The sequence below is a fragment of the Theileria annulata genome, chromosome 3 (assembly GCF_000003225.4).
Source record: "Theileria annulata chromosome 3, complete sequence, *** SEQUENCING IN PROGRESS ***".
Lineage (NCBI taxonomy): Eukaryota > Apicomplexa > Aconoidasida > Piroplasmida > Theileriidae > Theileria > Theileria annulata.
The window spans coordinates 1,114,143-1,140,270 of record NC_011100.1 but is presented as its reverse complement, the minus strand read 5'-3'; the positions used below and the strand labels follow the sequence as shown (position 1 = coordinate 1,140,270).

At 34.8% G+C, this 26,128-nt stretch overlaps 14 protein-coding genes across 14 annotated transcripts, besides 17 other annotated features; 9 read left to right on the top strand and 5 right to left on the bottom strand.

Moving 5' to 3' along the window:
- The first annotated feature begins 180 nt into the window (after nucleotides 1-180).
- Nucleotides 181-231: a sequence feature (Signal peptide predicted for TA05015 by SignalP 2.0 HMM (Signal peptide probability 1.000, signal anchor probability 0.000) with cleavage site probability 0.978 between residues 17 and 18).
- Nucleotides 181-756, top strand: TA05015 (uncharacterized protein; the record flags this gene model as incomplete). Its single annotated transcript, XM_950123.1, has 1 exon — nucleotides 181-756. One exon carries the CDS (start codon nucleotides 181-183, stop codon nucleotides 754-756), a length of 576 nt encoding a protein of 191 aa, XP_955216.1.
- A 169-nt stretch (nucleotides 757-925) lies between these two features.
- TA05010 (telomerase reverse transcriptase, putative) lies at nucleotides 926-4,534 on the bottom strand (the record flags this gene model as incomplete). The annotated part of the gene is made up of 3 exons (XM_950122.1): nucleotides 926-4,167; nucleotides 4,199-4,266; nucleotides 4,296-4,534. 3 exons carry the CDS (start codon nucleotides 4,532-4,534, stop codon nucleotides 926-928), a joined length of 3,549 nt encoding a protein of 1,182 aa, XP_955215.1.
- Nucleotides 2,945-3,013: a sequence feature (1 probable transmembrane helix predicted for TA05010 by TMHMM2.0 at aa 488-510).
- Nucleotides 4,535-4,570: 36 nt separating the features above from the next.
- Nucleotides 4,571-6,217, bottom strand: TA05005 (uncharacterized protein; the record flags this gene model as incomplete). Its single annotated transcript, XM_950121.1, has 1 exon — nucleotides 4,571-6,217. The coding sequence occupies one exon, from the start codon at nucleotides 6,215-6,217 to the stop codon at nucleotides 4,571-4,573; it is 1,647 nt and encodes a 548-aa protein (XP_955214.1).
- A 28-nt stretch (nucleotides 6,218-6,245) lies between these two features.
- On the bottom strand, nucleotides 6,246-7,404 carry TA05000 (uncharacterized protein; the record flags this gene model as incomplete). Its single annotated transcript, XM_950120.1, has 2 exons — nucleotides 6,246-6,395; nucleotides 6,451-7,404. The coding sequence occupies 2 exons, from the start codon at nucleotides 7,402-7,404 to the stop codon at nucleotides 6,246-6,248; spliced, it is 1,104 nt and encodes a 367-aa protein (XP_955213.1).
- Nucleotides 7,339-7,404: a sequence feature (Signal peptide predicted for TA05000 by SignalP 2.0 HMM (Signal peptide probability 0.772, signal anchor probability 0.167) with cleavage site probability 0.526 between residues 22 and 23).
- Nucleotides 7,405-7,606: 202 nt separating this feature from the next.
- Nucleotides 7,607-10,336, bottom strand: TA04995 (uncharacterized protein; the record flags this gene model as incomplete). The annotated part of the gene is made up of 9 exons (XM_950119.1): nucleotides 7,607-7,858; nucleotides 7,889-7,980; nucleotides 8,011-8,231; nucleotides 8,328-8,506; nucleotides 8,563-8,718; nucleotides 8,750-8,898; nucleotides 8,928-9,065; nucleotides 9,125-9,512; nucleotides 9,542-10,336. The coding sequence occupies 9 exons, from the start codon at nucleotides 10,334-10,336 to the stop codon at nucleotides 7,607-7,609; spliced, it is 2,370 nt and encodes a 789-aa protein (XP_955212.1).
- A 284-nt stretch (nucleotides 10,337-10,620) lies between these two features.
- TA04990 (u6 snrna-associated sm-like protein lsm4, putative) lies at nucleotides 10,621-11,212 on the top strand (the record flags this gene model as incomplete). Its single annotated transcript, XM_950118.1, has 5 exons — nucleotides 10,621-10,626; nucleotides 10,660-10,701; nucleotides 10,755-10,853; nucleotides 10,945-11,084; nucleotides 11,182-11,212. 5 exons carry the CDS (start codon nucleotides 10,621-10,623, stop codon nucleotides 11,210-11,212), a joined length of 318 nt encoding a protein of 105 aa, XP_955211.1.
- Nucleotides 11,213-11,515: 303 nt separating this feature from the next.
- Nucleotides 11,516-12,975, top strand: TA04985 (RNA-binding protein, putative; the record flags this gene model as incomplete). The annotated part of the gene is made up of 4 exons (XM_950117.1): nucleotides 11,516-11,737; nucleotides 11,888-12,067; nucleotides 12,129-12,233; nucleotides 12,262-12,975. 4 exons carry the CDS (start codon nucleotides 11,516-11,518, stop codon nucleotides 12,973-12,975), a joined length of 1,221 nt encoding a protein of 406 aa, XP_955210.1.
- Nucleotides 12,976-13,230: 255 nt separating this feature from the next.
- Nucleotides 13,231-14,530, top strand: TA04980 (50S ribosomal protein L3, putative; the record flags this gene model as incomplete). Its single annotated transcript, XM_950116.1, has 5 exons — nucleotides 13,231-13,315; nucleotides 13,345-13,472; nucleotides 13,537-13,611; nucleotides 13,736-14,172; nucleotides 14,269-14,530. The coding sequence occupies 5 exons, from the start codon at nucleotides 13,231-13,233 to the stop codon at nucleotides 14,528-14,530; spliced, it is 987 nt and encodes a 328-aa protein (XP_955209.1).
- A 343-nt stretch (nucleotides 14,531-14,873) lies between these two features.
- On the top strand, nucleotides 14,874-16,129 carry TA04965 ((Zn) transporter protein, putative; the record flags this gene model as incomplete). Its single annotated transcript, XM_950115.1, has 5 exons — nucleotides 14,874-15,012; nucleotides 15,066-15,215; nucleotides 15,247-15,301; nucleotides 15,341-15,543; nucleotides 15,729-16,129. 5 exons carry the CDS (start codon nucleotides 14,874-14,876, stop codon nucleotides 16,127-16,129), a joined length of 948 nt encoding a protein of 315 aa, XP_955208.1.
- Nucleotides 14,886-14,939: a sequence feature (5 probable transmembrane helices predicted for TA04965 by TMHMM2.0 at aa 5-22, 79-96, 227-249, 254-276 and 286-305).
- Nucleotides 15,161-15,214: a sequence feature (5 probable transmembrane helices predicted for TA04965 by TMHMM2.0 at aa 5-22, 79-96, 227-249, 254-276 and 286-305).
- Nucleotides 15,860-15,928: a sequence feature (5 probable transmembrane helices predicted for TA04965 by TMHMM2.0 at aa 5-22, 79-96, 227-249, 254-276 and 286-305).
- Nucleotides 15,941-16,009: a sequence feature (5 probable transmembrane helices predicted for TA04965 by TMHMM2.0 at aa 5-22, 79-96, 227-249, 254-276 and 286-305).
- Nucleotides 16,037-16,096: a sequence feature (5 probable transmembrane helices predicted for TA04965 by TMHMM2.0 at aa 5-22, 79-96, 227-249, 254-276 and 286-305).
- A 204-nt stretch (nucleotides 16,130-16,333) lies between the features above and the next one.
- Nucleotides 16,334-16,420: a sequence feature (Signal peptide predicted for TA04960 by SignalP 2.0 HMM (Signal peptide probability 0.704, signal anchor probability 0.182) with cleavage site probability 0.283 between residues 29 and 30).
- Nucleotides 16,334-17,621, top strand: TA04960 (acid phosphatase, putative; the record flags this gene model as incomplete). The annotated part of the gene is made up of 2 exons (XM_950114.1): nucleotides 16,334-16,859; nucleotides 16,921-17,621. 2 exons carry the CDS (start codon nucleotides 16,334-16,336, stop codon nucleotides 17,619-17,621), a joined length of 1,227 nt encoding a protein of 408 aa, XP_955207.1.
- Nucleotides 16,352-16,411: a sequence feature (2 probable transmembrane helices predicted for TA04960 by TMHMM2.0 at aa 7-26 and 384-406).
- Nucleotides 17,544-17,612: a sequence feature (2 probable transmembrane helices predicted for TA04960 by TMHMM2.0 at aa 7-26 and 384-406).
- A 226-nt stretch (nucleotides 17,622-17,847) lies between the features above and the next one.
- TA04955 (cGMP-dependent protein kinase, putative) lies at nucleotides 17,848-20,950 on the top strand (the record flags this gene model as incomplete). The annotated part of the gene is made up of 9 exons (XM_950113.1): nucleotides 17,848-19,515; nucleotides 19,545-19,647; nucleotides 19,678-19,842; nucleotides 19,943-20,118; nucleotides 20,223-20,361; nucleotides 20,390-20,522; nucleotides 20,561-20,690; nucleotides 20,760-20,837; nucleotides 20,870-20,950. The coding sequence occupies 9 exons, from the start codon at nucleotides 17,848-17,850 to the stop codon at nucleotides 20,948-20,950; spliced, it is 2,673 nt and encodes an 890-aa protein (XP_955206.1).
- A 246-nt stretch (nucleotides 20,951-21,196) lies between these two features.
- Nucleotides 21,197-21,328: a sequence feature (Signal anchor predicted for TA04950 by SignalP 2.0 HMM (Signal peptide probability 0.000, signal anchor probability 0.911) with cleavage site probability 0.000 between residues 44 and 45).
- On the top strand, nucleotides 21,197-22,120 carry TA04950 (uncharacterized protein; the record flags this gene model as incomplete). Its single annotated transcript, XM_950112.1, has 1 exon — nucleotides 21,197-22,120. The coding sequence occupies one exon, from the start codon at nucleotides 21,197-21,199 to the stop codon at nucleotides 22,118-22,120; it is 924 nt and encodes a 307-aa protein (XP_955205.1).
- Nucleotides 21,281-21,349: a sequence feature (4 probable transmembrane helices predicted for TA04950 by TMHMM2.0 at aa 29-51, 61-83, 210-232 and 265-287).
- Nucleotides 21,377-21,445: a sequence feature (4 probable transmembrane helices predicted for TA04950 by TMHMM2.0 at aa 29-51, 61-83, 210-232 and 265-287).
- Nucleotides 21,824-21,892: a sequence feature (4 probable transmembrane helices predicted for TA04950 by TMHMM2.0 at aa 29-51, 61-83, 210-232 and 265-287).
- Nucleotides 21,989-22,057: a sequence feature (4 probable transmembrane helices predicted for TA04950 by TMHMM2.0 at aa 29-51, 61-83, 210-232 and 265-287).
- A 256-nt stretch (nucleotides 22,121-22,376) lies between the features above and the next one.
- Nucleotides 22,377-23,831, bottom strand: TA04945 (uncharacterized protein; the record flags this gene model as incomplete). Its single annotated transcript, XM_950111.1, has 5 exons — nucleotides 22,377-22,838; nucleotides 22,876-22,940; nucleotides 23,309-23,411; nucleotides 23,455-23,568; nucleotides 23,607-23,831. 5 exons carry the CDS (start codon nucleotides 23,829-23,831, stop codon nucleotides 22,377-22,379), a joined length of 969 nt encoding a protein of 322 aa, XP_955204.1.
- A 132-nt stretch (nucleotides 23,832-23,963) lies between these two features.
- TA04940 (tRNA nucleotidyltransferase, putative) lies at nucleotides 23,964-26,080 on the top strand (the record flags this gene model as incomplete). Its single annotated transcript, XM_950110.1, has 7 exons — nucleotides 23,964-24,465; nucleotides 24,497-25,062; nucleotides 25,134-25,413; nucleotides 25,462-25,543; nucleotides 25,573-25,684; nucleotides 25,743-25,901; nucleotides 25,934-26,080. The coding sequence occupies 7 exons, from the start codon at nucleotides 23,964-23,966 to the stop codon at nucleotides 26,078-26,080; spliced, it is 1,848 nt and encodes a 615-aa protein (XP_955203.1).
- Nucleotides 23,982-24,050: a sequence feature (1 probable transmembrane helix predicted for TA04940 by TMHMM2.0 at aa 7-29).
- Nucleotides 26,081-26,128: the final 48 nt, after the last annotated feature.

Genomic DNA, 26,128 nt, shown 5'->3' with positions numbered 1-26,128 from the left:
GTGACTACTCTAATATTGCAGACCAGGTTAGTTCAGTCACCACATAAGATACTATAATTACTCTTAGTGGGGAATAAATATGGTGTACCCCACCTCTAAGGGAATATGACCTAGACTCTATCACTATAATCACTTTGTTACTAGAGCTAAAAACTTAAGACAACTAGATAATATTAGGAGATGAAGTTCGTTATATTAGCTTTACTTGCTTTGGCGTCTGGCCTTCATGCCGAGAAATTAGACCTCAAGGAATTAAAGTTTGTCCTTTTTGGAAAGCATGGCGAAGGCACCAAAACATCAGTTGCAGCCGGTACATGCCCACTCGGAGCTCTTCCCGACACTGTATTCCTTCACAAGACCTTTGAAAAGGCAGGTCATTTCTTCACATGGGTCAGACCAGTACATGGTAAGGTAGATGAACTAGTATGTGGAAACCATGCTGTTTGGAAGGCTGGTGCTGGTGAAGTACTTCTTGACTTGCACTTTGTAGGTAAAAAGGAATCTGAGAAGTTCCTCCACTTGGAACTTTTCCACCCAGCTGTAGGTTCACACCACCTATTCCTCAAATTCGCTGCTGGTGCTAGTCCTGGTGTAGGTGTTCATCTTGGTATGGCAGCCTTTGTAGTTGGTGTCCATGGATTAGTCGAGGGACTTGCTGGACTCGCTGGTCTTCCTGCTCATCCATTTGTACATGCATTGGCTGCACATGCTGCTCATGTTCCACATGAAGTTGGTGTTGTTAAGGCTGCTCTCTAATTTAATTAAGTTTTAATAAATCGTTTGGTATTAAACAAACAGGACTTTGTTTAATACTTTGTAACCACATAATTTTAGTCCTATACCATAAAATACATATTACAAATTATACCAATTATTTACAATAAGTGGATATAGAGGAGTATTATGTTTATGTTTAAAAAGTTTACTAGAATTTAGACCAGTGAATTTTGTACTTATCCTCAATGATAGAAGCAATAGAAAACAAGTCATCCTTATTTAATAGTGAATTAACATGATGAAACAATTTGCACATAATCTTTTTATTTATAAGCTCTAAACAGTTCAACTTCCTAATGCCCTTTCTGGACTTCCTAGAGTGAGTGCTGGGGTATTTAAATGTATAAATCACAGCAATCATGAGAATCTCCCTCAAGTAATGCCTTCTAATGTTCAGACCTCCCTTAGAAACCAGGTTTGAGGTGATTGTGATGAGGTTCAGAATGAGTTTGTAAAAATAACGCAGGTTTACAAAGCAACCAAAATCCCGAACTAAAACCCTTATAGCACAGCTCAACTTGAGAGAACAAGTCCTCATTACAAAATAAGAGTTAGTTACGATGCACTCAGGTGAATTAATCATAGAACAAGTGTAAGTTTTGTGGCTAAGCTTGTTCATGATATAGCCTATGAGCCTCTGCTCAATGACGCTGAACATGAAGGAGTGAGTGCGTGACTTTGAGAGAGAAATCGTATCCCTTATCCTGATGTCAGAAATCTTCCAGGGTACAATCTCCACATTTATAAAGCGATTCACCATATCAAAATTAAACCTGCAATTTATCCACCTCAAGGCCTCTTCTTCCTGAGGAGAGGTTCTACTGTTTTCCTGACTAATTTGCAGGTTAGAGAGAACAGTGTTGGGGTTAGTGGTGGAAGAAGAGAAGAAAGAATAGCGGGAAGCGTTGGTAACTACCTTTTTGGTGTTGATGACGACCCCAAAGTTATTGTAACAAAGTAGCTTGGAGAGGCTATTAACATCGTCTGGGTTGGTTGAAACGAATAAAAAATCGTCAATCCACCTTACTAACAGATTTGGGAGAGGCATAGAGGTCTCGTTACCCATATCTGTAATATTTGGCCTAAATGAGAGTGACTTATCAAGGCTGGCAAGGTACATACTGGAGAGGAAAGGTGAAATGCAACAACCTTGGGGAATTCCCCGGTCTAATTTAATGTACTGATCATTTCCAAAGCTAGGAAGTCTAAGGTTTTGTGATGAAATCAAAGACGACACTGCGGACAAAATGTCATACCTAGTAATTGTAAAGCTTTTTGTAGGCGTTAAACCTGATGCTATGACTGAGTTGCCATATAACCTAGTGCTTATCCTCCTCATACTTGTCTTAACACCGTTAATCACATTACTATTAGTAACTTTACTCTTATTTGTACTGTTCCTATTAACTATATTAATGTTATTAACCTTATTATTCATGTATGAATAACTCAATTTTGGGTTTAGAATGTTGGATTTGGTCTTGGAAACACGGGTTTTAGTCTTTATGGTGTGATATGGAATATCTTCGATTTTGGCAAATGAATTAACACTTGAGGATAGTTTCACAAGAAAGCGCTTGTAAACTACAGAGAAGTTGGCGTCTACTAGTGGAATGTTCTTGAGAACTTCCATGAGTTTATCGTGTGGAATTCGTTCATAACATTTTGACAAATCTGCGACAAAGTAGTAGAACTTGATATCAGAGCCTATTTTTAGCTGTCTTATGAGTTTAAACCACCACTTTTTTAAATGTTTGTAAAATGAGTTGTATCCCAGAACTCCATTTCCCAGTATGGGATTAATCTTGGAGTTTACAGTTAAGGCGTGGTGTATAAATTTAAGTAACCTGTTTAAATTCGTTGAGTATAGGAGTTTCTTGTTGACTATACAAAAGTAACATTTACAATGAGGCTTAAACTTGTGTTTGTACTTAGTTATCAAGTTGTCGAAATATTCTCTACATCCAGCTGGGGTATTGCAGTTCAATATAGGTCTCATTCCAGACTGTTTAGGAATGAACCTGAGTTTAGGAAATTCATAGCAAGAGTCAGACCTGATGCACAGTTTTCCATTCTTCAGGTAATCGTTTCCAGCTCCATTTAGCATTTTGAACCAATCTTCAACTCGTATATAGTGTATTCTATACATGGAAAATCCACATTCCGTAATGTACATGAATCTTCCCAAGGCTGGGATGATCAGATATTGAAGTATAAAGAATATTATTCTACACAAATAGTCAAGTATTGTTCTAGTTTGACCCATGGAATGGTAACCTCTCTTTATCCAAACACAATCTTTGATCTTGAACCCTTTCATAACTTCCGACATTGAGAGGTTTTCGCCCTTATTCAGAGTTATCAGGGAGTAACAAACCTTCAAAAAGTTGAGGTAGTTTGACTTTCCGCATAGTAACTCTGGAGTGATGGTCTGCTCGACAATTGATTTGACGTACTTGTAAACATTATGGAAAGTAACAGTCTTCAAATTAGTTCCAGCCAGGGGTTCGCTCCTCAAATATTTCTTATCCTCCCAATCAACTCGATTTAAATTATTCATAAATTTAGAAAACTCCGCAAATAATCCCTGTAACAGGTTTTTACTAAACTTAACACTCTTGGGTCCATTATTCTTATGTTTCTTGTCAGTTGAAATTTTATTGATATTTAATAATTTTAGGAACCAGTCTAGGCACTCCTTTCTCTCCTTTAGGTTTTCCGAGTAGTACCGATTATTAAAAATTATAAATGTGAAAAAGGTCCACAATGTGGTCTTATCTCTATCCATGGAGTCAAATATAGTTTTAAAGGGTATATTTTTCTTCGAGTTCCCTCTTCTAAAGTATATAAACTTCCTGTAAATAACCATATTGGACCACTTACTACCCACACTTAGTTGCTTTTTACCTGAATCTGAGGGTTTAATTACTTGATTATATAGGATCTGGCCTGAGCACTGTATAAATATTTGCGATGGTGTTCTTAGATTATCTCCATCTTTAAATCTATATTTCTTGTTTAGTATAAACTTGACCAATTTCTGTGCATATTTGTACTGGGTGTCAGACTGTTTAAGAGACTGGATGAATGAGTAGATGGACGAGTTTGATAGCTCAAGGATTCCAACTGGAATTAAAATTCTTTGGCTAGGTATCAAATCAGTTATTCTAAAATTCCCTGGAAAGAAATTCAGATCCTTCCCAATCTCTGAATTGAAAAAAAGCATGGGATTATTTATATACGAGTCCATATCACCATCCTTCTTCTGGGTTTGCTTCTGACTTGATTCTGAACATATGAATTTATTATTAAACTTCAAGGTTGTACAATTACGATTCGAAGGGGTGTCACTTCTCATTTTATCCACAAATGCAGATAACTGCTTATCCTCTATAAACGATATGAAATTACTAAATTTTACCCATTTTTAAGGTTTTGAAGGGTTTCAAAATCTTCTCCAGGTCGCACACATCTTTAGATTCATCCTCCCTAAATTATTCAATAATCGGAAAAGTTACCATATTTCATTATTTTCATTAGTTATTTGTACTATGATACATTTTGTGACCAGTAACAGAAAGTTAAACCTCAGGTTATTTTCAACGCACTGAATTTTAGGCTTCAGCAGGTCGTAAAGCGTGAAAGTCTGTATTTTGGTTAGAGATTCGAGATTTTTGCATGTTTGTACGCAGTCCTTGTGTATATTATAAAATGTGAAGATCCAAAACCTCAACCTTCTATTTGTATACTCTACCATATATACATATACTTTATTAAATTAATTGGAAAAATTTTATTTTAGTAAATCAAGCACTTCTGTAAATATCATCTTGATTAAATCGAGTTTATTTAATGATACACCTGAGATGTGTAGCTTATGGGAAGATTTACCTAGTGTTTCGTATTCTTCTTTCAATTTACTATACAATTCAGTCAATATCTGCAAATAGCAAATCTTAACGTTTTTTTTGATAAATAAACAATTTTTTGACAATAGTAAAAATTTAATCCAGTTCAACACGATCGACAAAGAATCAAGCACGGAATCACCAAAACATCTCACCAATTCGCCACCGAAATACGAATCCAACACATTCTTTACAAAAATAAAATATTCTTCCTCATCATAAACATTCTCGCTACTTCTAAGAGATTTTTTATTCACATTATCACTACTATCCACACTATTAACAGCGTTATTTATGTTACATACTGTATTTTTACATTCCATGAGTGAAATTGAGGTCCCGAGTTCAGATTTTACAAATTTGACAACTCCCTTCAGGATGTGTAACTTGACACTTGCCGAACACTGTGATAAAACAGCTTTAAAGATTTCAGCGGTTTCTTCCCTTTTCCATTCTTCACTTTCTGAATCTAACAATGCTGATAAATATCCTATAGGGTACCATGGGAATGTGTTAATGTCCCTTATAGACTCCGAATTAGTACAGTTCGCCTCCTTTTCCAAGAATCTAAGTCCTAAATTAGCCGAGTCAATGGTTAATTTGTTTTGATTTGAAAGAAAAACATTTGAGAGTTTGAAAACCATAAAGGCTATTGTCTTCAGAGAATAAACTCTAGGGACATTACTCCTGTCATCCTTTAATAATACGAAAAGACAAACTGCATCATGGAGTGGAACTGTATCCAGAGGCCCACAGACTGGTTCAGATTGCATTGTCGACATAGAGCCAACCCACCTGTAAATATCATTGTTGTGTTTACAAACAAGGTTTGCTAGGCTTAAAGGCCCAGAATCTCCATCCAACTGTAGAAGTTTAGAGGCATAAAACCGAGAAATTAGATTTGTTGAAAAGGAAATGAGGGAGGAGGAAGCTACACCATGTTTATCTTGCTCATCTTTAGTTTCCCAAACCGACTCTAGAAATTGGACCAGGGGTTCCACCCTAATCCCTTTTCTCCCCTTAATATACTCCAATATCGACACTAGACTACTTGTTATTAATGAAGAAGTCCCCCTTTCAGTTCTAACAATAACCCCAGTGAGAATAATCAATAAGGAGTAAAAATCTTCACCAGAGTGGGCAAGGATTTGCATTATTGACCCGAAGGCCAAGTCCACATCAACACCTTCACAGGCTTCTCGATAAAATTCCATAAAATTCACCGGTCTTTTGTACCATTTAATTTCCAAAAACTCTTCCTTCACACCATTCACTTTTCCTTCAGAGTAAACTGACCCAGGCCCCAATGTTGTCGCCACCAGGTTCAAGTCCTCATCTTGAAAAACACTCAAATTCATTTTGAGTTTTCCAAAATACAAAAAATAAACATTCTCACAAATGAATGTCCTGTAATTACTATTTCCACTAACCAATGACCAAAATTCATTACAGTTCAACTCACTGTCGTTCATCCACTCAAACAGTGAATTCACATCATTTAATCTTATATACTCCTCACAAACACTCTTCATTCTACCTTTCAAAGTTTTAAATTTTTATTCAATAAAAATTTTGTTGTTCTATTGTGTTTTTAACCCCAATCTTCTTGCATAAATCGCATTTTTTATAATACTTCTCCAGCTCAAAGCATGCTGCATATATACGATATTTGCCAGAATGGCTGTACAGTTCCAAGTTCTTGGTTCTATTCTACAGAAAGATTTATGGATGGAATTGTTATAATAGTTAGCTACTTGTTTAATACGTTGAGCTCACTGATCAATTGGCATCTATAATTGAGCAGAAGATCCCTGTATTCTTGCAGTTGGTCAACAGTGTTGTATGGATCAAGCAGTGGAATATTCAGTTCGGAGAAAACGATGTTACTTGGTTTATAGATTTGGTAATTTACGAAGTCTTCCTTTTCCCTGGACACAAGAGATTCAACTTGCTCATAGGGTAACTTGGTGCTAAAGAGGCTATGGTATCCTTCAATTGGAGTGATAAAATCAAATACAACACAGGCCTGGGACCAAAAGTAGCCTTTGTTGATGTTCTTGAATTGTGGGTGCAGAGTTTCACAGGAATTATGTACAAAGCTGCATATATTTTGCATATATTCTCTGAATAGGAAGCCTATAGTTCCACCGTCAACTGAGAAATATGTATCTATAAGCTCGCTATTTGGGTATATTTTAAGGCTTCCTTCTATTTCGGGTGAGAACTTTATATTTCTAATGGAGGCTCTGCGTCCATCAACATAGTTGATGTATATACAGTTTGCAAACCTCAAATAGGAACTGCAACGGGCCGCTAACTTTGTTAAATTACACTTTTTCCTCTGTTGGTCACTTATATTCCCACTATTTGGTAAGATTATATTATTTGGTAGTTTTGTAAAGGGCGGCACTTTGTCGTTGTACGGTCTCGATGAAATAAACCTTATATCGCAGTCAAAATACTCACATAACCCATACACATCGTTTTCATAATTTGTTTCAAGTGATTTTTTGCAAACTTCTTTGGTTTTTCCTGTTACTGAGACTTCATGCGGTATGAAGTCGATTTCGTCCAAATACACATTTAGTCCTAGTTCTGAAATATCTTTTGATATGAAATCGTTGTTTTGCGGTGATTTATTTATTTGGAATCTGGATTCCACAGAAATTATGTAAAATGAAAACACGACGAGGCCTGATATCAGAACCTTGCTTCTCATCACATTTAGTATTTTTTTATAAACTAGTCTAACGAAAATTTAACAGAAATTAAGTTTTTTTAAAAGAAATGTAGATAAATTCTTCATTGGCTAGACTGGTACATGATAATGTTTTGTAGCCTTTTAATTCTATTTGAATGTGCACTTGAGGTTCTTGAGGTTTTGAGTAGAGTATGTCTTCTAGACTCAGGTGACTTAATTTTCAGCATCGGTCGTCTTTCTTGGCCTGAAAAATTCCATAAATTTCAATCATACCTTTGCTAGAAACTAGATGATTTAGTCTCGTATTCTTGCAGAAGAACATCACCATCTTGTCAATGTCCCAGGAATTCCCATCTGCGTCTTCTCTATAAAATTGCTCCCATTCCGAATCGTGGAATGAGAATGTTCTATAGTTTAATTTGCTCCAGACTCTTTGCCTTAGCATAGCTTCTCCAATCATACATCCTGACGTCTAACAAACCATTAATTATTTTAACTATACTTGATGTTTTATTTGATCTCTGGTGGGTTCAATTATTATTCCAAACTCCGGCAACACGTATGGCGCTTCGTACAGTTCGTTGATTATGATTTCTAATTTTTACTATTAATCTATTATCTTACCCTTTTTATATCGAACTTCCAACTTTTCGAATATTTTTTCATACGGCACTTTCGATCTATATCTTTGTCTCGCTAATTTTGAAAAGTAGAGTGGTTTGCACTGTTGAAGTAGACGGTTAAATGTGGAGTTAAGCTGATCTTTCGGAATGAACTTTAATATTTCAGCTGACTTTAACACTTCATACGTTTCTGAGTTATAATGCTTATTCTCTCCCAATATTCTATACACATTACTCAACTATGATTAAATAATAAATATCTTAGTTTTATATTTGATATATAACTAATTAAATGGGTTCATGGATGGGTAAAAATACCTTTGTAGAAGTACGTTCCATAACTTATGATCCTTGAGATTAGTTATGAGAAATGCGTAGCCCAGGTAGACTAGTATATTTTTGGGTGTTTGGAACACCAAATTTGATAGGTTTACGTTGTTCCAGACATTTCTTGTATGAATCCCAACCAACGACATTGATAACACGACATCCAGAAGCTGTTGAATTGAGTTATAAAAATACACAGTGGATAAAACTAATTAATTCAACAAACCTGTTGATTGCTGAGCGAGTTTGAATCCTTTAGTTGCTGGAATCTTCTAATTATATGGCCATAGATTCTGCAAGTGCTCTTCCCGTTAATGCTTAGGTACATTAAAAGGTTCGAAATGTTCCTTATTGTGAGTGACGTGTATCTCAAACCCAGGTACTAACACAACTATGATGTTAAATTAACCTACGTATTCATAGGATCTACACTGTTTCTTTGATAATTGTCCGTTTTTGAGGTGGGTACAGTACAGCTCTGGGAGGTACTTTGGGCTCAACGATCTCAGGTTAAGTCCCAAATTCTCCAAAAACTGGTCAGAACACTCTCTTGGGATTTCGTCTAAACATTATTGTAATTTAACTCATTACCTTTATGCTTCAAGTACAGCATCGCCAGTGAGTTAGATGGGAAATCACTCCACCTGTTCAGAGCTTCTTTGAACAGAGCCTCTCTCAGTACCTCAAAATTTGGGTAACATACATTAATGCTCATCATACTTAATATTTCTAAACCACATTAAATCCTTGTAACTAATGCATAACTATTTATTTGAAATAGTGTTTACCATTAGAGCTGATTGACTTGATTGATTCTTGCAGTGAATTAATCAATGTTTCGTAGACGCTGTAGTATTTACTCGTGATTTCAGGTGATGAAACTAGTGATGATAGTATTGTAAAGAGTTTCGCCTTGTAGTCCACTGGAAGAGTGTCGAACTCCTCAGTGATTTTGTTCAAGATTTTCGGGTTTGAGACGATTAACCAGGAAAATGGGTGTGCGTTAAACTGCATTAAGGAGAGTGGAAACAAAAAGTCAATTAATTTTTCGTTCGGCAATTCCTCAAAGGCTGAAACTTTATTCTGCATTGTTGATCCTATTGAAACCATAAAATATCGCAGAAAACTGTTATCTGAGTCCACATACGCTCTCACACAAATCGCCAGCTCAACCAACTAAAAAATTTAAAAATTATGTAGTTTACCTCCTTGGGTGAAAGTCTATTGAGAGACTTAAGTGAATTTAAGAGTTCACAAAAGTTATTATATGATACACTCAGACCTAGAAGATACATTCTCTTTATCAACAAAATCGACTGTTCAAATGTAATTGTTTTAACCATGTTTGAGATGTTTGCATCCAAAAGACTCTGAACAGTTTGAATTTCATTTTCGTTAAATTGTAATTGTACTCCTTTTTGATTAAACAGTCTTGTTGAGGGTTTTAGTTTGCGATTTATTGTTGATTCTTCAAATTGCCGAATTCTATTTTCGGACACAAAATTAGTGTATAGTTCACTGTTAGTCAGTGAAAGGTTAATAAAACCTTCAGATGAAAAGGATTCCTTAGGGTACCTATGTGAGGGGTGAATATAATTATATTGGTGTTCATTATGGTTCAGGTCATATGCAATTGAGTCCAATTTTACTTCCAGGTGTTTGGTTAAGTGATCAAGTTTAGAAATTATTGTTTTGTTTATATCTTCCTGGGATTCAGACTCTTTTGAGTGGTCTCTTTGAACCAAATACGCGTGAACAGGGTTATCTTTAACGGCTGAGCTTCCAGAGGTTAAAGTACCAAAGTTTCGAAAGATGTTATGATTTATATCTCTAGAATATAATACACAACTAGGTCTAAAATGTACTGCAAAGTTAGGTTTTGTAGAATATAGTTTACAATAATTCAAAGCGTAAGAATGTTTGGCATTTTTATTTAAATTAGCATATTCTATATTGGATAATACTCTTCTTTTAGCTGGAAATCTGACACATATGTACATTTTTATTTAATTACTGCGATAAATATTAATATAATAAAACAACTTGTCAATAAATTTTAATTAATGGGTTAATCCACATATGTATAATTTTCGGGATTTTTAATAAGATTAATTAGTTTTATCCTTCCACATTATTTTACACTTTAATTATATTTTTATAAATGGACAATGTTGATTTCTTTATGAAATCATTTAATTTCTTAATATTTTCACAATATTAGTATTTTATGGCTAAAATTGAAATCCTTAAACTACAATAGTCTAATAGTATAAAAAAATTAATCATGGTGGTATTTTTATTTAAGTTTTTCACTTTACTTTAGTTACCTTTAACTCTTTTGAGGGCTGGGAAGAGCCAACCCACTGTAAGTTGCTCTATCATATCTCTCATCTTTTATATTTGTTATATTTTCCTTAGTTGATTGAGCTAAAAAATGGCGAGACTTATAGTGGAATTTTGGACTCTTGCGATGCATTTATGAATATGCACATGGTAAATGTCGTTTGTACCTCAAAGGTATAACAAATCATTTATGAATTAATAAATATATTTAAAATTGATATATAAATAATGTTTTAATAAACTGGTCTTTAATAAAAAAATTCAGAGTGGAACCGACTTTTGGAAGCTAGACGAGTGTTTTATTAGAGGGAACACGGTTAAATCTCTAAGATTGCCAAACGAGGTGGCTGAAATTGCAAAGGAAGAAAAACACCCACGTAAGTATAGAAAAAAACTATTATATATGTTAATTTAGAGAGGAGTCAAGCACCTACATACCCGGGTCGAGGGAGAGGTAAGTTAACAAACATAAATCACCAAAACACGATTAAATCTTGACTAGGGAGAGGAGATGGAGGAGGAATGAGGGGTAGAGGACAGATGTCTCATAATAATGCTAGAAGATGACCTTTAATAATTATACAATGTCTTAAAAATAAAGTGAAATACACAAATAGTTTATTTTCATGTAACCTATTTTGCTAAATTCAGCATCAAATATTTTTAAAATTTATGCTCGCAAATAATTTAAACATTTTGTTTTGATCTAGGTTCCCATTATGCTCTGTGAGGCTGGGAACATACGACTAGTACAAAATAACTTTATCAAATAGGGAATTTGATTTGTATGACCCTATAATGTAGTATTTTTTGTAATTTGAATATTTCATTCATTGATGGCACCCAAAAAGACCACCAAGCCTGCCGAAGTTAAGAAGGCAGCAGAACCCAAAACAAAAAAAACTACAAAAACAACTAAAGTCCCAGCAAAAACCAAAACGCCCACAAAAACTAAAAAAACTACTTCTAAAAAGAAGGTTACAGAGGAAGAAGCCTCAGTTTCTAGCGAACAAGAACAATTATCCGAACCCGAATACTCAAATCAAGAACAATCAGATGTTAGATTTGATACTCCTTATGTCTTTTCATACTGACAACAATATATTTAATAATTCTAATAATAAGATAATTAGATCGCTATCCGATGAGCATTTAGTTTATTAAATCATTTAAAATATCATAAGTAGATGATTAACCTAATTTTTCAGGGTTATGTTGATTATCAAGAGACTGAAGAAGTTCCTATTGACGAAGTAAACCAAGAACAGTCGGAAGGTGAAGACAACAAAAGTTCTGTTGACGATGAGAAGATCAACGCTAACAGAATTTTTATAACAAGAATAGCTTTCGAGGCCACGAAAGACGATCTCGAAGATTACTTCAAAAAGGTATTTATTTCTACAATTTAATTTTTATTAAAACGCAAATATATTACTGATTTTGTTACAGTTCGGAACGGTTTATGACGCTTACTGCCCAAAGCAAAATAACTACAGCGGACTGAACAAGGGATTCGGATTTATATCCTTTGAAAATGAAGAGTCCATAAAAAAGGTAAGATATAAATTTTCACTGTTTCTAGGTTTTTGAGACGGGACCGCACGTAATAATGGGCCGCGAGGTAATAGTTGACAGAGCCACGGGAACTAAATACCATTCCAGTGAGTTTAGAAGGCTAAACGATTTCTCCGGTTCGAACGTACCCAGGAGGCATTACCCACCACCACACAGAAGATTCAGAGATTACTATCCTGACAGTTTCAGATTCAAGAGACACTTTGACTCGTATCCAGATTATCCCAACAAGTACCCGAGAAGAGAAAGACATTACGAACGTGATTCATACTACCAGAACGTGCCTCCATACAGACAAAGTTCCAACTCATCCACCTTTGATCCAAACAAACCCGTTAGCTTCGTCTTTTCTGGCTCCAGAAACGAGAGTAGAAATCACGACTCCTACTCAAGAACTTTTTCCAACGGATCAAGAAATGGTAGAGACAGGAACGCACCCAAACTCTTTGTCGGCCGCATAGGTTTTGAAACGAGTGTTCACAGTCTCAGGTCCTACTTCTCTCAGTTCGGAGATGTCATCGACGTCTACATTCCCAAGGGTAGGTCTACTAATTCATATATTACTCCAGACGCGCAAACCCAAAAAGGAAAGGGCTTCGGCTTCCTAACTTTTGCAAACAAAAGTTCCATTCACACAGTCCTAGATCCAAACCTTAAACACGTTATTGACGGAAGAGAAATAATCGTTGACTACGCTGATGTCCACACCAGAAGGATTTAAATTCTTAATTCCCCCCTTAATATCATCCACTCCTAACAACCAGTCCAGTTACTACTTGTTATCCAGTTTCACCAACTCAATTTCCTATATATCCGATTTCATCAAAACTCTTCCTATTTATCAAATCCCACAAAACATTTTAGATTTATACAATTTCACTGAACATTTTATTTATTATATGAAACAAAATACATTCTACACCCCAATTAGTTATTAAAATTTATTTATTTATTAAATAATGATTACATCTATGTTATGGATGTAAATATTAAAAAAATAAATGGAATCCAGTTTATTTTAGTCTTTAATTTCTTATATTTCCACTTATTTAAAGCTCAAGGTACAGAATCAATCATAAAAAATTTTTAGCTTACAAGTTATCCAATATCGGCAGCCTTAATAATTTCGTCAATATCTCAAAATACGGAAATAAACTTGATAGTGATCTTTTCCGCCTCTACGTGGACAAGGAAAGAGATCTTCCTCCAACCGACAGAGTATGTGTGATACTAAACTTAGATTCTATCAAATTTCCCTTCATTTACTAATTTAAAACTTCAGATTCTGATTTTTAAAGACCCCAAACAGCCTAGAGACTATCTATGGAAGACTCGCTGGCCAGAAACTGCTAAAATGGTAATAACCCTTCCACACATTTTTATACTTTATACAATTACATACACAAAGTAGTATAATATGTACATTATCTAGTGTATTAGAGTTAGTATAAGAAAATTTATTAGTTTAAATTTCGAAATAGGTCCAATTGAGAGCAATAAAGCATGGCGTTGGACAGATCACTTCACCTGACGGAATTGTAGAGACGGTTACTGCTCTCAGAGTATTACCATGTACAATATTACAGTTTATGGATTTCGGTTACGCACTTGTATCATACGGTACATTTAATAAATATGCCACATCCCTTCTTAAATTTATTAAACAGATTTTCAACGAAAATATAGGAAAACCACTTTGGACAAGACATTGGAACAATAGACCTGAATTAGGAAAACTTATTAAAATCTCTGCAAATAACGCCGAAACTTTCCCAGTTAAACTCCAGCCACCACAAGACTACGTGCTAGGCCAGCTTGTCGATGTTTCCTCCTTTGTGGGATGCACCCACGCCAAGGTTACTGGAATCACAAAGGGGAAAGGGTTTCAGGGAGTCATCAAAAGACATGGATTTAAAAGGTAACACATACTTATTATATACTGTAAAAAGCACACATATAGCAATATATATAAAATAATACCCATAAATAAATAATTAATGTTAAATAATTTTAGGGGACCGATGAGTCACGGCTCAAAGCATCACAGGAGGCCAGGGTCCATAGGGGCCTCAACTACACCGGGTTGTGTAAAACCGGGTAAGAAGATGCCTGGGAGAATGGGCGGGAAGAGATGTACCTTTAGAAAACTGAAGATTCTGGGTCTAAACCCAGAAACCTCGCTTCTATACGTAAAAGGTCATGTAGCAGGTCCAAAGGGTTCGTACGTTACTGTAACATCTGACGTCCAACCACCTCTTAAACAATTATTAAAATAAAATAGATTAAATGAATATAACACAGAAAATATGTGTAAGCCAATAATTCAACATTCCCAGATTAAACAGGCTTAAGAATTAATTTTTATTGGAAGATCCCATACCTAATTTTTTCATTTTCATTTTATATTAAATTAAAACAACCTAGTTAGACCATATGAAATTCTAGTTAATCTATTTATTGATGGGGTATACACTGTAGTTTAATTAAATAAACATTTAATAATTTGTTTTCTGTTTTATTTCTAAAATGTCTGAGGAAAATGGTATACACAACACATAAATCACATAGAATCTACCACACTACCTCAACTTATTTGATTTTAGAATCACAAATAATAATATGTACAATAAAATTGTTCTTTCAGTAGCAATATTTCTGGAAACTATTTTTTTCTGCTACGCTCCAAAAATAGCACATAAATTCCCTAAATTCCGAAGCAAATGGATAAACGTAGAAAATATAAATAACGCAATAAGTGGTTTGTACATAAATAAACACCCAAACCAAATCAAAAATAAAATAAACATTTAGGGGCACTACTATCTCTTTCAATTACACATCTGTTACCAGAGGTGTTCGAATCACAGGACGACACTTTCAAGATATTCAATTCACTAGATACAAGAGGGTTTATAATATTTGCTCCCATCCTATTATTGGTTCTAATAGATTTTCTTCCAGGTACCTTTAAAAAAACATGTAAAAATTTCAGGCGAAAACTATCACGAAACTAAAACTGAGGAAAATACAAAAAATCCAACAAAAGAGTAAGCTTAGATTCTCAAAATAACTTAATGTTATTTTAGAGAGTTTTGCCTTTGCTATCAATACGAAGAAAACCCACAGACTGTTAAACCTTCTCAATCCTGTCAAACAACCAACTATTCAGTAGATGTTCTTGATTCCAAAAAATTGGTAAATGATTCAATTCTCTCTATAGTTAAACAAATTTTTGGATCTCGGACGATTTATTTACTAGTTGCATTTTATGGCCACTCGATTCTTGAAGGTAATTAAATTCATATTTTTTATATATTTGGCATCTTGTTTTATTACACCTAATTAAAATTTTGTTGTTTTCAATTATATCACCTCTAGCGACAACCCACCCCATCCACCATACCTCTTACTCGTTATCTCTATATATTCTCACCTACACATTTTAATTATATTGAGGTTAAATGTTAGTTTTAGGTTCACTAATCGGGTCTGAAAGAGGATCGAATGTTTGGGCAATCGGTTTTGGCATAATAGCACATAAATGGGCAGAATCCATCTTACTCACATCATTACTGTCAGATTCTTTTAAATCAGAAATACTGAAAACAGCATATATAGTCGTATTTTCATTTTGTGTGCCAATAGGAGTTCTAATTGGATATTATACAGTCTCACTTTCAAACAAAGTCTGTTATTCAGTATTTACATCGTTAGCGGTTGGATTCTTCATATACCTGTCGTTCGAATTGTTTACAGGAAACAAAGGACAAAAACCATCTTCTAGAGCCATACTATGGTCATTTTTTATATTCGGAGCAGCTGTTATGTCTATAGTACTAGCTACATCAAAAGTACTTGAAAACAAAATTCAATAGTAGAACTCCTAATTATTGCATAATTTAGTAAATCTATGTATTATAAACGTTATTTAAGTTATTTTAACCGATAAAGGGATACACATGTGACCTTATGGTGCACACCAGAGAGTTAGGAGCAATTCCAAAGAAAGAGTCCATAAATTTTATCAAGAGAAATTAAAATTAGTAAATGTGTAAATTATTTTATATGATGTGTGTCAAATGAAGCTGAAAATTAAAAGTATCAGTCACCTCGTGTTATATTCACTACCGGCCCTCATAGTTATCTATTCGTCATCTGTAAAAGCAAGCTTGCGCTTCGCTTCGCTGGGAAATTGGGGAACGGGAAGTAAAACACAAAAATTGGTGGCAGAAAAACTAAAAGAGTACGTAAAAAACGAAAGACTTACATACCTGCTCTCACCAGGCTTCAACTTCAATAACGGAGTCAACGGACTTAACGATGAAAAATGGAAAAAATACTTCGAATCGGTTTATAATGATGATTCTGGGCTCATGGACCTGCCAATGTTCACAGTTTTGGGTTCAGAAGACTGGTTAGGAGACTATAATGCCCAGTACAACCGATACCACCAGTTTTACCTAAACGGCCATGTGCCACAGGATCTTTCGAGTGTAGACTACAAAAGTGACTCAAACAACTCGAGCCACAATCCTAGGCTAATCATGCCAAACTGGTGGTATCATTTTTTTACAAGCTTCTCAACAAACGCCTGTACGTCCAACTGTTATATATTTACACTTTATACAAATATTTACATTCTATAACTAAAATAATATTATTGTAGCGGTGTCATTGTTGAAGAGTGGACACAAGGACTTGAGTGTAGGATTTATATTTGTAGATACATGGGTGTTGTCTAACCAGTTCCCCTATAAGGACGTGACAAACGACGCGTGGAACGAGCTCAAAAAGACGCTGGAAATTGCCCCGAAAGTAGTTGATTATATTGTAGTAGTGGGAGATAAGCCAGTGCTCTCATCCGGAAAATCAAAGGGAGACACCTTCCTCTCTTACAAGCTGTTACCTCTTTTGAAGCAGGCCCAAGTTGATGCATATGTGGCTGGATACGACCAGGATATGGAACTTTTGGACTATGAAGGAACAGCGTTGGTAGTGTGTGGATCAAGTGGAAACAAGGGAAGAAAGTCCGTCCTAAAGTCACCACACTCGAAGTTCTACACAGAGGAACCAGGATTTTGCGTACATGAACTTAACGCGGAGGGATTTACCACCAAATTTGTAAATGGAAACACAGGAGAAGTAATGTATACATACGTACAGCCTAAAAAGAAAAGAAAACAAAGACAACAAGGAAACGAACTTAAATTAATCAATAAACTACCGGACGTAATGTTTCACCCAGTGGGAGACTTAGATGTGGCATCATACTCTGATGCATTTACTAAGATTATCGGTACTCTGGGACTATTAATTTTGGGGTTCCACCTCCTCCTAACAGCAGGAACCACAGTAGCAAAGACATGAGAACGAATCTTGATTTAATTTCTCTAAATATTTTCAATAGTGAATGAATATTAAATAGATAATTTTATAAGATAAAAATTTTATAATTTACATGAATATAAATAGATGATCTTTAAATATTTTTGAATAATTATCATCTATTATGTGGTTTCCAGATGAGGTAACTTGTGAAGTGTTATGAGGATTTTTCAGATTACATATTCAACTAAAATGCTAAAATAACCCAATGTCAAGTAAAATAGATGAATTAACGGCTAGCTTCAAAAATCTAGCCAACACATTCGCAAATAGGTCCATGAGCAAAGACAAAAATCCTACCATCAGAAAACAAAGATCTAAATTTATAAAAAAATCAAATGAAGCTGAATCATACGAAGATACAGAAATTGTAAAACATCTAGTAAAGCGCCAAAAGAGCGAATCTGACAAATCCTTTATAAAAAAGTCACTGGCAAACAATGTGATCTTCTCTACACTTAATGATCTGGAAATGTCAGCCTTTGTGGACTCAATGTCCTATTATGTCTTCTCAGTTGGCTCAAAAGTTACAGAACAAGGCACAAATGGCTCTTACTTCTTTGTTATAAATGATGGCATCTTCGATGTGTACATTGACGGGAAACTTGTCAACACCATGGAAAGAGGAACGGCTTTCGGAGAAATATCCCTGATAAACGACACACCACGAACAGCAACAGTTATGGTGAGAGGAGTAACGGAAAATGTTAAGGCCTCAAGTGATACTCTGGGATCACTTTGGGGAGTAAACCGAACGGTATTCAGGGAAACACTAAAGAACATTTCCATGGAAGTCTATTCCCAAAATAGGTCATTTTTGGACTCAGTTAAGATTTTCGAAATGCTAACTGAGAACCAGAAAAACATGGTAACCAACGCATTTGTGGAATCCAAATTTGTACCAGGAGATAGGATTGTAACACAAGGTGATTTTGGTGATGTTCTGTACATCATAAAGGAGGGAAAAGCAGACGTATTAATAAATGACGAAAAGGTAAGAACACTCACAAACGGGCAATATTTCGGAGAAAGAGCCTTGCTTTACGATGAACCGAGGAGTGCAACGATAGTAGCCACTGAAGATACGGTCTGTGTTTCATTAGGCCGTGAAATTTTAAATAAAGTCTTGGGCAACCTAGATAACGTGTTGTTCAGAAACGTAATGATGGAATACCTTCAGAATTCGACAGTATTCAGACAGTTCACACCTGATCAACTGGCAAAACTTATTGAATCCGCAAGCGTTAGAGACTTTAAGCTCGGCGACGTAATTTTACATAAGGAAGAGAAGATCAAGGGGATAAGGTTCTTCATACTCCTCGAAGGCTCAGTTCAAATTTTATATGAGGATAACGAGATTGGAGTCATGGAAAGAGGAGACTCGTTCGGAGAAGAATACGTTTTGTCGCCAGAAATACCATTCGCCCACACAGTCAAGTGTATCAGCAACGACAAAAGAGCAGAAGGAAACTGCAAATTAGCACTCCTAACCAAACATGCAATTCATGAGATTTTAGGAACTGACTTAATTGACGAGAAACTTGATTATAACAACAAATTGTCTGTAATAAAGAAGATGTATATCTTCAGATACCTGTCGGAGGCCCATCTTGATATGCTGATAAAAAAATTCAAGAGCAAAAGATATAAGAAGGGAGAATACATAATAAGAGAAGGAGAAGTTGGAGATAGTTTTTACATCATAAGTAAAGGAGATGTAGACATCATAAAGTCTGGAACACGCCTAAGAACACTGGGGAAAAATGACTACTTTGGAGAAAGAGCATTGTTGTACGATGAGCCCAGAACTGCATCAGTGGTGTGTTCCTCAGCAAACTCGGACCTTTGGGTCGTTGAAAAGTCTGTATTCCTCAAGGTAACCAAAATAATTAATAAGCCATTTAGATTGTAGAGGACCCGATGTTGTCACATTTAGAGAACAGAATCCGTGTTCAAGACACTAAAGTCTTATTTGAAGACCTGCGCACTGTTAAACAGATAGGAAGAGGTTGTTAAACTTCTAATATAATTCCATTAGGTACCTTTGGGACCGTCAACCTGGTAGTTCACGAACCAAGCCAACTCAGATTTGCACTCAAATGCGTGAGTAAAAAGCTCATTGTATATAACAAACAACAAAAAAATATTAAAATGGAAAAAGAAATTATGGCTCAAAATGACCACCCATTTATTATTCAACTAGGTACAATTTACATATTATAACACTAATTATATACTAATTTACTAGTTACCAACGTGATTATATACCAATTTTCTATGACATAATGTTAATGATTTATTAGTAAAAACGTTTAAAGATGATGAAAATATATATTTCCTTACTGAGCTTGTAACTGGTGGAGAACTATTTGACGCACTAAGAAAACTTGAATTGTTAAAAAAACCACAAGCACAGTTTTACCTAGGATCAATCATACTGGCTCTAGAATATTTACATGAACGCCAAATTATATACAGAGTAATTCCGATTGTTATATAATTATATCTATGTTATATATTTTTGGACTTTTGATTGGGATGAATACGTTGCAACAGATTCTAGAGTATTATAATAATGATTAGGATTTGAAGCCGGAGAATGTGATGTTGGACCACCAAGGGTACATTAAACTGATTGACTTTGGTTCTGCTAAAAAAATAGAGGGAAGAACCTTCACGGTGATTGGGACGCCACAGTACATGGCGCCGGAAGTCATAATGGGTATTTTCTATTTTTTCAAATGGCTTAGGCAAGGGATATAACTGTATGGCTGACATTTGGAGTATTGGAATTTGCCTGTACGAGTTTATATGCGGGCCGCTTCCATTCGGAGATGATGCTGTGGACCAGTTTGATGTGTTCAAGAAAGTGTTACATGGCAAGTCATTCAATTCAATAAAAATAATTTAGATGAACTAAGGTTTCCAGATTTCATGAAAGATCAAGATGCAATCAACCTGATCAAGAGACTACTTTGTAGAAAAACTGAACTTAGAATAGGAAACTCTATAAACGGATTCAAAGATATCAAAGAACACCCATACTTTAGAGTAATAATTATACATCTATTAATATTATTATATATCTATTAATATAGTTATATGATAATAAATTTATAGGATTTTGATTGGGATTTATTGGCTTGCAGAGGTTTGAAGCCGCCATTGATTCCAGATGAAGAAAATTATAACCAAGAGGTATATTTTCTACGATTTAACACATGTGTTAGTTTGACGACGAACAACCTAAGATCTCGGAACAAGATTTAGATTCCGATGTAAGCTCAGACGACTGGGAGCAAGATTTTTAAAAATGTAAATTATTTTAAACAAAACCTTCTAATTTGTCATTTTAATATAGTGCATTATTTTACAAGAAGTTTTTTACCCTTACATTGTTGTTCCACATTTTAACGTTTGAAAATTTGTTTGTTTTAAATTTGGAGTTTGGAATTTAATTTATGGATTATTCTCACGTTTCAGCTGTGCTCTTCATACACATGAAAGAATCATGAAGCTACGGTCAAGTACTGACTGAAGTGGACTAAAATAATAAAATGAAGTCATTTTTGGTTTTTAAAGATGTGGTTCATGAAAGAAATACGTCAAAGTTTCATCGGAAAACAGGATGCTCGCTACCCTTACACATTTATCAGTTTCTGAGCATTTTCGTCACCTTCATAATCTCTTTCATCCACTACTATGTAATATTACCAATATCTGTTTTCAATAGTCCAATATTCTACGTTATCTCGTCCTTTCTTTTACTGCTGGTCGTGGTTTTCTATACTATCGTCTCACTCATCGACCCAGTGGATCGCAACGCTTCATCGGTTATATACACTAAAAATGAATATAAAAACAAGTTAGGTAAGTTCCAGAAGTATTTCTCCAAAACGGAAACCAATTCAAATGAAAAAACTGAACCACTAAACCCTAGCATCGATTCGCCAAAAGAAATAAATGACACAGAATCCAAATGTACGGATTCCACAAGTGCATCAACTAACCCTCAGAATGGACGAAAACCTCCTAATATACAAATGGAGCTGTCTCACTGCAGTGTCTGTCTGTATGTAGATCCCAGCAGTAAGCACTGTAACGTCTGCAACAAATGTATTACCAAATTCGATCACCACTGCATTTGGGTTAATAATTGCATTGGCCTAGTAAACTACTTATATTTCATACTTTTGCTGTTTTTCGCCCTGGTCTTTTTGACCTATAACTACGTTTTAGCCTTCTATATAATATTCTCATTCAAGGACACTGCCCTGGCACATGAAAAGTTTCGAGCACTGGTTCTCAACATTTCCAACAAATATTTCAAGGCGTTTTTACTCGGGTCCGCCCTTTTCAACCTCATTCCCTTTCTATTTCTGCTCTACCTTTTTGTTTTCCACCTCTTCCTCATTTACACCAACCAAACAACATATCAGTACTACATTAAGCGGATGGAGCAATTGGTGAGTTTTAACTAATAAACGCAATTTAGGACACTGGGAAATCGCCTGAAGCACAAGATACTGAAGATGGATCTAGACAAACTCCCTGTTTCGACTTTCTAATAATAAAAAAGAGGTAGTTCAGATCCACAACATTACCTTTAGGAGGCTCAAAAACAAAGGGAAGGAAACCAAGGAAGGTGTTTAAAAATGAATTAAAATTGTAATTATAGTAAAAATACATACATGAATAATTAAACTAGTCAAACAGTATATGCATTTGTATTAAAATTCAATTTTTTTCATCTTCCATGTTATCATTTGTGACGTTCCCTTTCATGAGGTCTGCGTATGCATCGTTGACTAGTGATGCGTCAAAATCATCTTTTGAGGGAATGAATTGCGATTGGCAAGACTGAGGCATATTGAGAAATGGTCCTGCAGCTGGCTTCGTCTCAATAACATTCATCCCAGGGATATTTGTATAGAGTTGAGATGACTTAAAAACACGTCTGGGTAAATGATTCGGACCAGCCTGGCAAAACGGTTGGTTTTCAGGAGAATGAGCTTCGGTTCCATCGGTTCCATTAGCATTAGTTTGAACTGTAGGAGGCACGGAAGGCTCAAAATTTAAGTCCTTCCCCATCATTGGTGGCGGGGAAGTATTTAATGTTTCTCTAACCTTATCCTCTTCGCCCCGCACTACCCATTGCTTTAATTCCTCATTGTAATAAAAGTTATTCTCCTCCCCAAGCTAAAGTGTGGGTTAAATTGGAAAGCTTTTCACTTACATGAGCAGAAGTAAACGATTCAGAATCATCTTCGCCTTTATTCGACAGGAATTTTTTAAGAAATCCTAAAAATTAAAATAATTTGAAACATTGAGAAACCCACTTGCCATTAGTAAAATTATCTATTAACAAATAAAAGTTAAAACAATGAGTAATGGTTTTAATAAAACCAAAATAATAACCAACAAAAAGGTTATCGAGAGCACTGGGGTGTTACTATAATGGAAAACACAAAGCAATAAAAAAGAGTAAAAATATATTTATACATGTCTCGACTAAAATTAAATATACATTTAATGTTTTGAAAAGATTTTATTCTACAAAGAAAGGTAGTACTTTACGTAGTTTAAAAAATTCGAAAGAGAAGTGACATATACTTTACTTCTGAAACCATCGGGCCCTTCTTTAAAAAATCTAACCTAATAAATAAAACTATTAACAATCTTTAATTTAAATGTGTTAGAATTTACCCTGTATTTCTGAGGAGCTCCACACCTATCCACAGTCCATATTTCTTCTGACAACAAAGGATTATCCTATGAAAACATTTTACTATGGCTTAAAAGTTATAAAAGTTACCTTTTTATTTCTTAAAAATCCTAATAAATGGAGTGGTTTATCAGTTTTAGAAATGTCAGTCAATAACCTGTCGTTTTTGCAATATTTATACGATATTACTTCAATATTTTGTATCTAATGATATTTAATTTTAATTTAATTCTTAAAAATACCTTGAAAAGAGCTTGTCTGAACAAGGCATTCCTAATTTCCTTTCTGACAGAATTAGCCTTTATCTCGTAGGCTTTAACATGAGAATAGTTCAAAAGCCCTCTGGGCTGAATTGAAACATCACACAAACTCGGTTCTACGGCTTTCAAGGTCTTATTTTCCTCTAACCATTCTTGCGATCTAAATGGAGGGAATCTCAATAGATATTTTTTATCACCGACATCCATTTATTATTATAATACAGAAATTATATTTGTCAACAAATAACCATATTTCAGTTTATATAATTAATTCTTTGTATTTTTCACACTATTAATTAACTAAATTATGTGATGTATACCTTAATTCACTAATCTTCTATGCATAAAAATGCCCTTTTAACCAACTTTTCAAAATGTGTCACATTAATTTTTTATATACTAATACTTTTTGACCCATTAACCCTTAAATCTTATGTTAAGTGGGATTTCTGTAAAATAACTAATCATGAAATGAGTAATATCATTTTGAGTAATTTAAAAAATGGTTTAAATAAGCTAGAAATCAGTAATTTTGTTAGCGTATTTCAGTTTAAATCAAATTGTTTGTTTTTACCAGTTTGTGCTTTCAGAGAAAGTAAATTGAGACCACTGTTCCGTCCCATATTCACATCCGGAAGTTATTATTGTAACAACTATAGCAAATTCCTGAACCTAACAAACGTAAATGTTAACATGACTGATAAAACAGTATCATTAGATTTGGATGTTTATCGCAACTATACAGAAAAATCCGGAAGAGCAAAGTTTAAAATTACTGAATCAGAGAATAGGCTCTTCAATTTATTGAACGAATGTGTGGACTTTTATGATTTGAAAATGGGTAAGTAAGTTAAGTTTAGGAGATTTTTTAGATCTTAGAGTTGTTGGAGGCTGGGTTCGAGATAAACTGCTTGATAAGGACAACAAAGATATTGATATCGCAATACCCAAGATGACAGGAATTAAGTTCTGTGAGTATTTGAATAACTTTACGAAGGATAAGTACGGATTTTCTAGAACTGTAGGAGTAGTAAAAAGGTGCCCTGAACAGTCTAAACACCTCGAAACTGCAACAATGAACCTATTGGGTTTTGACGTGGACTTTGTTAACCTTAGAACCGAAGATTATTCCTCCAATACCAGGATTCCAGATATGAAGATTGGAACACCAGTAGAGGATGCAATGAGGCGTGACTTTACAGTGAATTCTCTGTTTTACAACATTTCGAAGAACTTTATTGAGGACTTTACTGGAACCGGACTTGAAGACTTAAAAAATGGGATAATCAGAACATGTTCATCACCATATGAAATATTCATGGACGACCCTCTGAGACTTATCAGAGCGGTTAGGTTTAGCTCACGTTTTAATTTTAAACTCGATGAAAAACTCAAAGATTCTATAAATGAGCAGGTTTTAAAAGCACTAGCTCAAAAGGTATTACTTACCACAAATTTATTATTTTACCATTAGTCATATCTATTATTCTGGTTTTCAAATTGTTGTAGGTTACTAGACCAAGAATATCCCAGGAATTAGAGAATATTTTATCAAAAAGTAACGTTTCAGAGGCCTTTAAGTTAATGTATCAATTCAAGATTTTACACGTACTTCTCAACGTGCCTCCATACGACTACGATGAGGAGGAAAAGAAACGAATGAGAAGTAGAGTTACTGACGAAATGCTCTCACAATCATGTTCGCTAATGGAAAGGTTAAATAAGTCAAATTTCCCAGACATTGATTACAAATGTTTGTATTTATCGGCTCTTGTATCACCCACTCGAGGTAACATTTAGTAGAATGTTTTCCATATCAGTTATCAAAATTTCTCAGAACTTCCCCTTATTGGTAAGGTCTCATTTTCAGAATATTTGGTCAAGGAACTTTTAAAACTTTCAAACCAATATTCTTCTAGGTTCTTTTATAAAATTTGACTCTTTTTAGATCTCACACTATTTCTCAAGGGTCAGTCACCTTTGGGGAATTCTTAGATAAGTCTAAAGTGGACCGAGTTACCCTGGGTTCAGTAATCAGGATGATAGGTCCCCTATGGAAGGTACTTTCTATCCTAAAATTATATGCATATTTTTTATTTGTTGGTAAAAATTCCTTAGGAATCCTTGCTGTTATGTCTTGCTGAATCGGACAGAGGTACTTACATTGCATTTAATATCTTAGTAGATTATAAAGTGTACAGTGAATTGGTTTCACTGGCTAATGACCTTGGGATAACTGAGGCTTATAACTTTAAGGCTCCCATTACGGGTCCAGAGGTTAGAATTATATTCACTTCATTGATATATAGTTGGTGGAAGTCCTCCCTAAAATAACATCTGGGCCAGAGTTCAAGAGAGCTTTGGAATTCCAAGTTACTGAGCGACTGAAAAACGAAAATGTAAGCAAGGATGAACTGAAACATAAGCTGAAAACTCACTTTAACGATTTCCTCTAATTATTTTAACTACATTAGTAAAGTATATTAAAAATTCACGGCAATATA